The sequence below is a fragment of the Pinus tabuliformis genome, chromosome 2_2 (assembly GCF_031772625.1).
Source record: "Pinus tabuliformis cultivar Carrire ecotype Pingquan chromosome 2_2, CPIR1, whole genome shotgun sequence".
Lineage (NCBI taxonomy): Eukaryota > Viridiplantae > Streptophyta > Pinopsida > Pinales > Pinaceae > Pinus > Pinus tabuliformis.
This window is the reverse complement of record NC_142300.1, coordinates 806,840,644-806,855,732: the sequence shown is the minus strand read 5'-3', so window position 1 is coordinate 806,855,732 and position 15,089 is coordinate 806,840,644. Positions and strand designations below refer to the sequence as shown.

The following is a 15,089-nucleotide window of genomic DNA, read 5'->3' as shown; positions in this document are numbered from 1 at the left end:
CCATTGGATCTTCACAAATTGGACAAAAAAACTATGAAATACACCTTTGCTCCAAAGGTTTTTTCATCGTAAAGTTAGCATAATCAGAGGATTGAGAAATTATCATGCAGGAAGGTCCATGGTTTTGGGGTTCTACATGACTTTTCATCACCCCATGTTCCCAGATTTTGATGCAAACACCATGTATCAAGAATGGTAGTTTGGGTAAGGCTACATAACCTACACCATTATTTTTGACATCCCAAAGCTTTAAAAGGCATTGGGAATCTCTTAGGATGATACATACAGACATATACACAAATAATGGAAGAACGAATCTATAATTTTGGACAAATATGTGTGGAGGTGGACCTCACTAAAGGCCTGTAAGATCACATTCACTTGACACACAATAAGAAGAGTTGGACTCACTTCCTAGACTTCGATAACATAACATTCATATACAAAATATGCTGACGAATAGGACATCTACAAAACACATGTTCTGATGTCCAGAAAGAGTCGAGAAGGAAGAAGAAAAAAGGGAAGCAATCCAAAGGATGGAAATTTCCCTCCAATATGCCTGAAGAGGAAGAAGATGTAGAAGAAAAGGATCCCATTTCCAATGTGGAAAACCAAAATACACAACAAAAATAAGGAAAGGGGGAAACCTCTTGAGAAGCAACAAAATTATAAGTTTATATGACACACTTAGTGAAGATACCCGAAGAAAAGGACTCGGGTGGATACAAGCATCACCATGTACCGAATAATTCTGATTTAGACAAGGAAAGTACAAGAATAGGACAAGGACATCAGTCATCTATTGTTTCATTCATGCCATCTCAAGGAGAATGGAAGAAGGGTGAAAAGAAGAAATGGAGAAAAGTTTAACCTTTTCTCTTCATCTATTAGTTTGATTATTTGTATTAACTCATGATCATCACTCTTCAACAAGATGATGGAATGCTTGCAAGCATCTACAACATGTAATTTTGTTTTCATTACTAAAATTACACTTTTTACTTGGGAAGAAATAAAACATGATAATTTTGAATTCAAAATTATCATATTTTATATTTCTCATATATAGATGGAAATTGCTGATAGACCTGATCAGCTGGTATGGGCCCATGCTGACTCAGGCTTATATGCCCCAAAAGCAGGATACAGCTTCATAATGTCAAAGAAAGGCTGGGAAGAACCTGTTTGGTGGGCAAATCACCTGTGGAAGTTAAAATGCCCAAAAAAATCTAGGTTGTTTTTCTGGTGCGTACTGAAGAAGAAGGCCCCAACTTGGGATATTTTACAAGCTAGATTCATGCTCGGCCCAGGCAGGTGCCCTCTTTGCAAAAACGATTCAGAGTCCATCCATCATCTGTTCCTGAATTGCCCTTTCACTAAAAAGGTGTGGGAAGAAGTGCAAAGCTTATTGAGAAAGCATCTCAGATGGGAAGGGGTTTCCATTATAGCAGCTTGGGAGCTATGGTGGAACCAGAATCCAGGGGGGAATCTGAGGAACCTCCCTCCCATCATCTCTTGGGGAGTTTGGTTGGCCAGAAACAAATCCATTTTTCAAGATGCATCTATCTCAGCTGAAACCATTGCCATCCAAAGTACAGCCATTTATTTAAGTATTCCTGAACCGGAGGAACCAAGCAAAAAATGCAAAAACCGGGAAGAACAAATAAGGCCAAACATTCCGTGGGCCTACTTCGATGGGGCCTCACAAAACAACTCAGCAGGGGCAGGCATAGTCATTCATCTTAATGATTCTCATTCTCTCTTGGCTTCGGTGGGCATTGGTACTGGTTCAAACAATTTCGCTGAATTGTCAGCCCTCAAGTTACTTCTCTGTTGGCTTATTCACAGACATATCTTCGCAATTCAGATCTTTGGGGACTCTTTAAATGTGATTAAATGGGTTAACGGAAACAGTAGATGTCAGAACTATATGTTGAGACCTCTTCTTGAAGAAATTATGCATTTAAAACAGTCTTTTAATGTCTTTTCTATTGAACACATATACAGGAGCCGGAATGAACACGCGGATAAACTATCTAAAGATGCTTTGCAGCAGGCTTTGGGCTTTTGGAAAGTGACAGAGAAGCAAAATGACCAGCTACAGGAGTCTCTCCAGCCTCCTTATGTCTAATCTTGTGCATCCTGTTACGTCTTTCATCAGTTTTTGTTCCTTTTGGGTCACGGAAAGATGTCTTTTGAATATCATCTCTCTGGTTTTCTGCTGAGACAGTGACTTTTTCATCACGGCCCAAGTGTTTTGGGCGACTTTTATTTGTAAACAGTGGGCTGTTTTCCTTCATGGAGGTCCACTGTACTATACAGACGGTTTTTGGTTATGGTGTTTCGGCTACAGGCAGAGAATCTGCTGTGGACTGTTGGTTTCTTTTTGTTGAGAGATCAGTATTGCTCCCTCTTGCAGGGGATGTTTTATTTGGGTGTCTTCGGACAGTTTCAGAGTAGAGTCATTTCTCTCTGAGTCAGTTGAGGGTTCTCTCCTCACTGCAACTGAATGCGTTAGCATCTGCTTGTAACTTTTTATCCATTTTATATATAAAAAGTTCGCTTTTTTCTCCGGAAAAAAAAATATAGATGGAAATTAATGACATTACAATTTTGTTGACCTTTAATACATGATTTTTGTAAACAACCCCCTTAATTCCAAGGTGAGTTTTCACTTGATTAATCCAACCTCTGTTGTGTAGTTAGAGAAATGGGACAATAATATTTTTTTCAACATTCAATATCAACATTGTCATTGTGTTCATCTCAGTGAAATGATTCCAGTGATATACAATTTCACCCCAATCTGACCTCTGGATCAAAGCTTATGACCACTAGAAGATCTAGCAAGTTACACAACACCTTGTCATCATTTACACTACGTGGAAACCATGTAGCCTATGTCCCCTAATGAATCTTCCAGTGCCACTTGGCATGTAGTCATTGGTTATTTAATTGTTCAAGCATGACACTTGTAAACCACGCTTATATTATAAACTCTATCGTGCCACCCGCCAAATGTTATATATATTCAATTGCGGACCAATATTCCGCTAAAAGGGCTAAATATTTTAGCCAACCTCCTAAGCCCTTAAAAATTGTGCCTCCACTAAATATTCTAGGGTCCTCCTTTCAGGCCAATCTATAGATTAGACCATGTCGTACCAATGAGAGATGAGGCAGGATCACATGTTTACCACTGTGTCTCAACCCTTCGTTACTTCATGCACCCAAACATGCCTTCCCTTTCTATCCGCTGGGCTCTTGCTTCCAATTTTACATGGATATGTGGGTCATACCTCCGCACAACCCTTTCTTCAAATTGGTTCACCATGTATATTCCATGTAATCTCATGTTGAATAATCCCAACTCTTCCTCATTGTGTGTCAGAATTGACTTCTGGGAAGAGACTCATGGGCTAAGTTGTTTCATGGCCCACTCTATGCCAATCCTTGTACAACTTGGTTACATGGAAGCCACCATGTCTCGGCCCAATGTGATCCCTCTCCCCCAAGCGAGTCTCCTTACTAGAACAATGGGAAAATTTTCTCTAGGATGAGCTATGGTGTATGCTTCAGTTTGACCAGTCAGAATGTTCTCCACCTCTATGTTGTAAGCCTAGATGGCCTAGTGCCCAATCATCCTTGTTGTTTGCTTGGAATATTAACTAAGAAATTCTAGGATATAGCTTCGGTCTCATGTGTGTAGGTGGGCCACTCCTCCATGAATTTCTTGCACACGGTTGGTCCACAATCTTCTTTTCGCATTAGTTGTCATGTTGAGTCATCCCAAACTTCCCCTCTCAACCTTTTCCTCCGACACTTCTCATTTAACTTCGGGAAGACTCTTACAGGTTGACTTGTCTCGGAGCCCAACCTAAACCAATGTTGTTATATTTGAGATTACGTGGAACCCACACATCAACCCATACTTTTGAAACATACTCCACTTTTTAACTTGTGGGTTGTTTCCAACCCTCCATTCAGCCAATTGCAATAAGGAAAAACCTAGGGAAGCAATCCATGGATTCCAGGGTGAGTTTTTTGTGAGATCATTGGAGAAATTTTATCTGATTTAAGCTATAAGTTTTGGTCCAAGCCTGACTTCACCACAATGCTTCCTGCAATAAAAATTCGCCAATGTCCAATTAGGGAAATCCTTCTAGATCATGAAATTTACACTCGATATTGAGCTCAATGATTTCCACATGGATTTTCTCCCTTCCGATGCACATCACTCTCCATGCATGGATTAGATCATGGATTCGTTGCAATGGTTATGTTAGGTCCCTATAATACTAGTGATGCCCCCCATTAATATTGTAATTGTATCCATTATTAATATTTTTGTGCCCCTATTGTCCCCATATTATTATTACTATGCCCCATAGAATTCCTCTATTGTTATTTTTGAGCCCTTATATTATTATTGTTAGGTTGGCTTGCTTTTGTTGTGAACCCTTAGACTCCTATATATAGAAACAAGGTTTTTTTATTTGAGTCATCCAAGAATTGTTCATTTATGTAACGTAAAGAGGTTGCCCCCTTGAAGAGGCTGAATTCTAAGGCGTTGATCTATCTTTTCTATCTTTCTGTGAGCTGGTTTCATAACATTTGGTATCAGAGCTTTGGATTCTAGGGTTTTGCTACTCCAAATAGGTCATTGTGGAATTTTTGCTATAACTTTTTTTCTGTGACATTTCAGAAGTGAAAAAAAACCCATTTGAGACAAAGTCGCACTGAACCTTGGATCTGAATTTCAGAGCTTTTCGCACTATATTTATGAAGATATGATATGAAGAAGTTGGTCTTTCTGCAGACTCCTAAATTACATTCCAAACAAGTGACCTGGGGAAAATTGTCATGACTTTCTCTTTGAGCATCAGATTAAAATTTTGTAGGAAGGTATATAAAGAGGAGGGATTGTAGTTTCTTGTATATATTATATAGAGCCAAAGGTAGAAAGAGTGACACGTGGCACTTGATACAGGTTCGCTCTTATGGAAAGGTCTATAATCAGGTCATCTTGGGAGATTGTGCATACCTCTTCGTTGGAGAATCCAATTTGGATCAGATTGGTGGCATTGGAAAGAGGATGCAGAGGGCTACTACATATCACAATTTCAGAACTGGATGATCTGAAATTACAGAGATACATCAGATGCAATATCAAGCTCCTACAAAGTGAAAAAAGGTGTGTAGTTTTTTTTTTAAATTTTTGCATAAGCTTGGTTTGAAAAATTAGTTTAAAGGAATTCAAAGGGCATAGTAAAGCATTATTATCAATATTTGATGCCCCTAGGAAATAAAATGCAAACACCTAGTAAGCAACCTGAAAGATCTAGTATGACTCATGAAGAAGAGGAAGAAATGCAACATGATATATCAAAATTATGAGACAAAGTGAAACAAGTCTCACTTGCACAAAAAGTAACAAAATCTAAGATGGATGGTTTAAAGAAAGATGTAGAAGCTAAGATGGATGGTTTAAAGAAATGTGTAGAAGCTAAGATGGATTTTTTAAAGAAATGCGTAGAAGCTAAGATGGATGGAATGGAAGCTAAGATGAATGGTATGGATGCTAAAATAGATGGCATGGATGATAAGATGGAAGAATTGAAAGATAAATATGAATAAGTTGCTACAAGAAATGGTCACTAATGGTGAAAGGGTAGTAAAGGAAAATCATGATGAAAACAAAAGAAATGTTAATCATGATTCCATAGAGTCTAATTTTGGATCGAAGACCCACCATATTCCAAAAATCGATATGAGGAAGTTTGATGGCAAGGATCCCACAACATGGATATTATAGATGGAAGAAATTTTTCGATCTCAATAATGTGCAAAACACACAAAAGGTACGTATTGAAACTTTATAGTTGGAACCAAATCAGTTTGTATGGTATCAAGGCTTGCTCTTGTAAACAAATTATCGCTTGGGAAATTTTTACGGAAGAATTGATAGCACATTATGAGGATACAAAAAGAAACACAATTTTTAACCAATTGATAAGTCTCAAACAAAAGGGTTCAATAATGGAGCACATTGAGGAGTTCCAAAAATATAACATAAGGGTAAAAAATATTCCAGGGGAGCATAGGATTGATGTGTTGATAGGGACTTTAAAGGATAATATCCAACATGATGTTCACCTTTGGGAACCTGATTCATTAGAGAAGGCATTCAGGTTAGCAAGGAAAATGGAAAGCTAAATTATGGCAACTAGGAAGCATACCACTCACAACTATAAAGATGGAAGTGTTTTTTCCCCTATCCTTCCACAACCTATAATGTTGACACCACAATAATTGGAAGAAAAAAGAGCAAAAGGGCTTTGTTACAGTTGTGATAGCAAATACGCTAAAGGTCATAAGTGTGCTGAGAAGAAATTATTCTACATAGATCATGAAGAGGAAGAAGAAAAGGATCAAGAAAGGTGAAAATAAGAGGATATATTCCAGGAACAAAGCCTAGATAAAGAAGAAATGAATCTGACCATATCTTGTAATGCATTGTCCGGAATTACCACTCCTTAAACCATCAAGATAGAAGGACAAATCAAGAAGAAAAAGGTAATAGTGTTAATTGATTAAGGAAGTACGCACAATTTTATACATTGTAAGATAGAAAAAGAATTGAAATTCTTCCTATATCCAGCACCAGAGTGTCAAGTGATGGTTGCAAATGGAAGAACGATAAATTTCTCTAAAAAGTGCCATAGCATCAAGCTATCCATGGGAGAATATGTATTGAAAATCCCAATTCTTTCCATTCTAATGGGAGGTGCTGATGTTGTAATAGGAGTCCAATGGCTACAATCCTTGGGTATAATAGCTTTTAACTTTTACGAACTTTTCATGAAATTTTATGTGGAAGGAAATGAAGTTGAATTACGGGGTATTGCAGGGAAATCAGGAAAGATAATAAGCTCCAACAGTATGGCAAAGCTTCTAAAGAAGCAACAATGAGGTGTAATTGCACAATTATGTTTGCTAGATGTTTCGACATTGAATTCATCTATTGCTCTAGATCTCCAAAATGTCTTGGACAATAATTCCAATGTATTTGAGACTCCCAAAGGTCTCCCACCTATTTGTGATCATGATCATGCTATTCATTTGATTCCAGGAAGTGTTCCTCCAAACATCAAGCCATATAAATATCCCTATGCCCAAAAGAGTGAAATTGAACATATGGTTGCATAAATTCTTGACGCTGGTATAATTCAACCTAGCCAAAGTTCTTTCTCTACTCCATTACTATTGGTGCACAAGAAGGATGGATCATGGCGCATGTGTCCAAATTATAGGGAGCTCAATCAGCTCACTATTAAAGATAAGTTTCCCATTCCTGTCATTGATGAATTATGGGATGAATTGCATGGATCAATTTACTTCACCAAGTTAGATCTTTGTTCAGGATATCATCAAATTAGAATGAAGACTCAAGACATTCTGAAAACAACATTTAGAACTCATGAGGGTCACTATGAGTTTTTGGTCATGCCTTTTGGCCTTACCAATGCACTTCTACATCAAGGTTCACTTAGAAAATTTGAGAGTTTTTGATGTACATTCCTTCATTTTCAAGACCCTATCAAGGTTTGATGATTAAATTTGAGTTAGTATTTTTTGATGATATACTATTCTACAACAAGTCTTGTAAGGATCATGTTGAACACGTTGATAGGGTGCTACAACTATTGGAGGAGAAACAATTATATGAAAAAAGATCCAAATGTTTCTTTGGAGTACAAGAGGTGGAATATCTGGGTGATATTGTATCTGATGAAGGAGTTAAGGTAGACCCTATCAAAATTAAAGCCACTAAGGAATGGGAAAGCCCCACATCCATAAAGGATTTGCGAGGATTTCTTGGGTTGACAGGGTATTATCGCAAGTTTGTTAAGAATTATGGGAAAATAGCAGCATCTCTAACAACATTGTTGAAGAAAGATGCATTTTCATGGACTCGAGAAGCAACAAAGGCCTTGGAAGATTTTAAAGAGGGAATGTGCCGAGCACCACTCTTAGCTACACCAGACTTCACAAAAACCATTATTGTGGAATGTGATGCTTATGGAAATGGAAATGGTGCTATTTTAATGCAAGATGAAAGACCCATTGCTTTCGAAATTCATCCAATCAAGGAAAAGTATTTACACAAAGCTATTTATGAGAAGGAAATGTTGGCAATACTACATGCACTTAAGAAATGGTGAAACTACGTAATGGGAAGACACTTCAAGGTAAAAATGGATCATGATAGCCTTAAATACCTTTTAGAACAAATATTATCCTCTGAAGAACAACAAAAATGAGTCACAAAGATGTTGGGTTATGACTTTGAAATCATATAGAAAAAAGGGAAGCAAAATGTTGTGGCAGATGCACTCCCAAGAAAGGATGAGGATGTGGAAGCATTGTTGTGCACCATTTTTATTATCCAACCATATTGGATAGACGAAGAAAGGGAGGAATGGAAGAATGATGAAGAAGTGTGGGAACTTATTCGAAAGTTACAACAAGATTCCAGTACATTGATACATTTACCTGGAAAATGATTCGTTATGGTACAAATATCGCTTATACCTCTATAAGAATTCCCAACTCAAACAAAAGATTCTTTTGGAATTGCATGCTTTTCCCTTAGGAGAGAACTCAGGATTTTTAAAAACTTACCACAAGGTTAAGATGGAATTTTTTTGTGATGGCCTTAAATTAGATATTCAAAAGTTTGTGGCGGAATGTTTGGTATGCCAACAAAATAAAGATGAAACAATTAAGATACCAAGTCTATTACAACCTTTATCCATTCCAAGCCAATGTTGGGAGGAGGTTTCAATGGATTTTATCATAAGTTTACCCAAGTCTGAGGAAAATAGTGTCATCATGGTGGCAGTTGACAGACTTACCATGTATGCACACTTTTGTGCATTATCACATACATTTAAAGCCAGTACAGCTTCTACGACATTTATGGAAACAATTCAAAAGCTACATGGAAACCCAAAAATTATTGTAAGTGACAGAGATCCCATTTTTACAGGAAATTTTTGGACAGACTTATTTTCGTGTCTTGGTACTTTGTTAGCTCGTAGTTCATCTTATCATCCTCAATCTGATGGGAAAACGGAGATAGTAAACAAATGTTTAGAAGGATATCTTCATTGCTTTGTATCTGATAAATAGACACAATGCGTCAAATGGTTTCCTCTGGCTGAATGGTGGTATAACACTTCCTTCCATACTGCAACAAAAATGACCCCATTAATGGCACTTTATGGATATCAGCGACCATCCATCACATCATATTTAAGAGAAAATTATAAGGTTCAAGAAGTGGAACATCACATCGAGCATCAACAACAAGTTCTCCAACTCTTAAAGGATAACCTTCTGTTGGCACATAATAGAATGAAACAACAGGTAGATCAACATCGCAGTGAAAGAAGTTTTGATGTAGGTGATTGGGTATTCCTATGGCTACAACCATATAAACAAATTTCCCTCAAGCAAGCTAAGAAGGATAACAAATTTTCACCAAAGTATTATGGTCCATACACTTGCTGCAAAAGATTGGTACTATGGCATACAAAATGGAGCTTCATGCAGCTTCTTGAGTGCACCTAGTTTTCCATGTTTAATGTTTAAAGAAGGCTATAGGAGAAAAGCTCCTAGTTCAAACAATATTGCTAGAACTTAACGACAAAGGAAAAATTATATTGGAACCAGAAGCAGTCATAGAAACAATAACTTGACAACTACGAAATCTATCCATTTTAGTGTATCTCATCAAGTGGAAGAACTTATCTGTTGAAGATTCCACATGGGAGGATGAGAATTTTATACAGAAGCATCCAGAACTACTCAAGCGTTGAGGAGAACATTTTTTTGAAGGAGAGGGGCATGTTAGGTCCCTATAATACTAGTGATGCCCCCATTAATATTGTAGTTGTATCCCTTATTAATATTGTTGTGCCCCTGTTGTCCCCATATTGTTATTATTGTGCCCCATAGAATGCCTCTATTGTTATTTTTGTGCCCTTATATTATTATTGTTAGGTTGGCCTGGTTATATTGTGACCCCTTAGACTCCTATATATAGAAAGGAGGTTTTGTCATTTCAATCATCTAAGAATTTTTCATTTATGTAATGTAAAGGAGGTTACCCCCTTGAAGAGGCTGAATTATAAGGCATTGATCTATCTTTTCTATATTTTGGTGAGTTGTTTTCATAATAGGTTCTGTAAACGCTGATAATTGCACCAAATTCCTGTCATGGCCATCATAGGTTACTAAGGTACCCTTTGGTGGTATCCCCCTAAGCTTACACTAGAGTTTATAATCCTTAGTCCATGAGGTTCACAAGATGTTGTGGAGGCCACATGGAGATCGACACTCGAAGGACTAGGGAATCCCTCTTTTGGGTACAAATATAGGCATAAGACTTATGGTCTATCACATAATGGTTATGTCCCCAGCCTTCACGTGTTCCCCTTCTATGGATAAGGAATTCCAAACATGACTGCACAAGTGACCTTTCGACTGTCCCATGCTAAGAACTTGTGGACTCCTAAAGGGCCTTTAACTCTCTTTCCACACACAAGGGTGCACCATGTGGTTTACACCAACCTTACAAGAAACACTGCGATCCCTATTAATGGTTTGAGGGGCATTTGGTTCTTAGCATTGAAGTGTGACCCATCCCTCGTGGATGAGATGCCTCCCCTTGACATCATGGCTACTACTGACCATTTAGGTAAGAACTAGCACATCATATATATGTCGATATAATACACCAAACAAGGCTTCCAAACTAAGAAGGTTGAGCATGGTTGCAACAAAGAAAAACACATATTATCATGATTATAGGAATGTAAATCTAGACAATCCCTTTTACAAGGTTGTGTTCTATTCAAGAATGGACATAGGTCCTTTGGACCAAGTCATGGTCAAGTGGACAATGTAACCCAACACCAAGGAATTTATCATAGATTGTTAAGGTTAACTAATGATCAAATCCTCATCATTATCCCAATGCATTAAAACAACAATGAAGGGATTGTAAACAACACATCAACACATTACACATAGATCTTGTCAAAACAGAATACCTTCCATGTATATATTATACTTGTAATGTAAATGATTCCTACGTTGATTATTATTATAGTTTGGTTCAGGTTCTTATACACTGTTCCATCGCATTTAACATTTCACTGTGTAATATTCATTGTATATTATTAAAAACAAAGCCAAGTATTTCCACATTATACCATTTCAACCCATAAATACAACATACTTTCATTATATTGTAAATACCTTGAACAATACGTTATTAATTGTTATAATGTCAACAAGAAATCATGTATTTTTCTCAATAATACCATTTCAAACAAGAAATGGCACATACATTCATTACCATGTAAACAATTACACAAGAACACTTATCTTGCAAATTTTTAGGGAAACTGAGCCAGGGACTATGACTCTCCACCCAACCATAGATAGCTGCAAAGACTTCTCACTTGCAGCTAACACCCCCAAGCCAAACTCTAGGGACTCAGATGACTTGCTCAAGAGATTATACCACACTACATGCTGAAACTGGGACTCTATAGGTGCTCCTACCTCCACCCACCAATTGAGTAGAAAACAATTGTTCTTTAGGAATTCGAGAGGAATATCACCTCCACCATCTAGTTTTCAACAACAAATAAGCCCCAAGGAAATTAAGAGGACTCTCCATAAAATGATTTCACTCTTCTGAAAATCATCAACCAATAAGCTCCAAGGAATCGAGAGGGTACACCTCCACCCTGAGTTTATCACATTGTGATTCAATCCTCAAATGGGACTCGAGAATCCATTGTATCACATATGAAGAAACAAAGACTCCACCCTCTAAGAGGACTTGAGAGTTTGCTGCAGAGAAAAATGAAATAAATAATGACTCCACCCCAAGTGGATTTGAGAGTCTACTATGAGACTAAGATGGAACAAGCAAGTGATTCCACCCTCAAAGGGGACTGAGAATCCACCACAAAATCGAAGTGAAGATAAACAAGTGGTTCCACCCTCAAGAGGACTCAAAAATCCACTACTCAACCGAAGTCAAAACAAGCAAGTGATTCCACCCTTAAGGGGACTCAAGAATCCACTACTCAACCATAGTGAAGCAAGCAAAAGAGACTTTGATCTTCTTACCTAGATTCTGAGAGTTAAATCTCTACCCCAGACTATCAAGGGACTCTAGAGAAAATCCATCTCCACCCTCTAGCCCCCCAAGATATCTTGAGGTTCACTCTCCCCTAGAGAAGCTCCTCCTATGCTCTTGTTGCTCAACCAAAATAGATTAAGCTCCTTCTAGATCCGAAAAACATATTAGTGTTCTCCCCCTATTATACACTATGTTTCCAGAAATGGTTTCTTCTCCAGAACAACATTGTTCCACTAGTTTATCTTGCTTTCTTCCATTGTCTATGTTCTTTTCCCACCTTACTTCTCTTCCAATCTGTGACTACCTCTTCTGTGCCAATTTCTTCCGTTTCTTCCACTCATTAAAAGTGGTTCTTTCCTATAGTTCGACAGACTTCCAGGACCTTCCTCGCTCATGGGATCGTGGCATGTCTCTAACTTTCCTTGTCTATTAACTACAACCAAATGGCCCTCTACACTTGCGTGCTCCAAGCATCCCTTCTTCTACTATGAAATCATGACATTTATCCTTTTATGTCTCATTTTAAATGTTTTCTCCTTCAAAGAAACATGGTATCTCTCCTTGTCCAACCTTCTCTTACAATAGCATACTTTACTTAACTTAAATACATACCCCTAACCTATTTCACTCACAAAAATTAAAGTCCCAACAATTACCTAACCTCAATCCATGGATTTCATGTTCCTTACTCAATCCCATTGTAATATTAAAATCACAATTACATCAAATGTTTTTCATAAAATTCTTCAGAAAAAAGCAACCTGGATGACAACTGGGGCTGTCACAATTTTAAACTTGTAAAAATTAAAATTAGAATTACACTTAAAATTTTTAGATTCACTCAATCATAGAAATATTTAAATTTATCTATTTTGAAATGCATTGTTTGTTTTTATCCTATTACATATTACCATATATTATAGATCTAATGCCATTAATATTTCATCATGTACACCTCATCCATTTCTTATCATTTGCCTTTGTTTATTTTATCATACTGACTTCCACTTTAGGTCCTTGACTTTGAATTTATATACCTAAAATAAAAGGCACATAAAACCAATGAATTTTATAATGAAGAAAATAGAATTATTGAGAGTATTCCACGTTATATCTCTTACTATGAATGCCAACCCAAAATTCAATTATGTATGTATCAAGGATATGTGAGGGGATTCACTTATTGAAACTTTGCAGCTTGAATGTTGTTAGAAAAACTGGAAATAAAAGAAAGAATTGAATTAACACACCAACTCATAGGTGAGCAAGATACACCTGGAGGCTATACAAGCTAGAGTGTATACTCTCATATTAAATTATTCAAAGACGAGATAATAAATACATCTCAGAAGAATTGGGAGGTGAGAACAAACTCCTACAACCTAGGAACTAATATTAACTTAAGGAGTTACATTACTACCATGTAACCATTTGTCCATTAATACAATATAATACTAATAATTTTCAACTCTCCCCGTCAATGGAGAAAGGATTATCTTGAAGTCCTAACACCCCCCTAAACAATTCAAACTTCACTCTCCCAAGAGACATTGTAAAAATATCAACCATATTGTCAAATGTTTTACAATATTCAATAAAAAATTCTTTTGACTAGACTTTTTCTCTTACAAAGTGAATCTGTGTATCTATGTGTTTCATATTCCTATGAAATACATGGTTGTTTGTCAGCTTAATTGAACTGGGTTGTCATAGTTGATGACAGTCGCTTCTTTCTGCTCTTCTCCTGCATCATGGAGAAGCCTTCTCAACCATATAGCTTCACATGTCATTGGGCATACTGCTTGATACTTGGCCTCAGTTAACGATAAAGAGACAGTGCTATGATTTTTACTGCTCCATGCCATGACGCTTTATCCAACACTGAATTCATAACCCATGATAGATCGTTGATCATCCTAGTTTCTTGCCTAATCAGAGTCTGAGAAACTTGTTAAAGCAACATCAGATGTATCAGTGTATAAAATGCCATAATCACTAGTACCATGAAGATACCCCAGTAAACTTTTTGTTGCAACCCAATGACATTCAAGAGGTTTAGACATAAACTGGCTCAGCACACTAACATAGTATGTTATGCCTAGTCTAGTTGTAGTCCAATATATCAGACTACCAACTAGCTACCTATACAAAGTAGAATCCTCCCCCATAGAGCCATCGTCTCTGCACAATTTCAGGTTCTACTACAAAGGTACTGATGTTGTCTTACACTATTCCACTTTAAATGTTTTGAGTAGTCCTAATAACATACTTCCCTTGAGTAAGCAAATTCTACCCAAAGTCTCTCCATACTTCCAGACCTAGAAAATAATGTAAACTTCTGAGGTGTTTCATCTCAAAAACATGTGACATATACAATTTGATTTCTTTGATTAATGCATTTGCATTACCTATTATAATCATGTCATCAACATAAAAGGAAATCAAAATTATTTTCCCTTGTTCATCATACATGGTATATAGAATTGGGTCATTCTTACTCCTATGAAAACCATGCGGTCAGAAAAATGAATAAATCTTCTCGTACCAAGACCTGGGTGCCTATTTTAAACCATAAAGGTCCTTTTTCAATCTACAAACTAAATTCTCCTACACTTGTTTAACAAACCCTTAAGGATGCATTAAATAAACCTCTTCCTTTAAATCACCATTTAGAAATGTAAACTTAACATCTAACTGGTGTACCTTCCACTGATGTTTTGTAGCCAAAAAAACTAACATTCTAATAGTATTCAATTTGGCTACACGAGAAAGGTTTTTTTATAGTCAATTCCTCTTTCTGTGAATAACCCTTTGCTATGAGTATAGCTTTAAAATTTTCTATACTCCAATCTACATTAAA

The 15,089-nt window shown here is 36.9% G+C and overlaps 1 protein-coding gene across 1 annotated transcript; it reads left to right on the top strand.

Annotated features, from left to right (window-relative positions):
- The first annotated feature begins 1,072 nt into the window (after nt 1-1,072).
- On the top strand, nt 1,073-2,134 carry LOC149195411 (uncharacterized). Its single transcript, XM_089407908.1, has one exon. It carries the CDS (start codon nt 1,073-1,075, stop codon nt 2,132-2,134), a length of 1,062 nt encoding a protein of 353 aa, XP_089264034.1.
- The last annotated feature ends 12,955 nt before the right edge of the window (nt 2,135-15,089 follow it).

Excerpts from the sequence above, each read along its gene's own strand:
- LOC149195411 (XM_089407908.1), top strand. The coding sequence starts at position 1,073 with ATGGAAATTGCTGATAGACCTGATCAGCTGGTATGGGCCCATGCTGAC.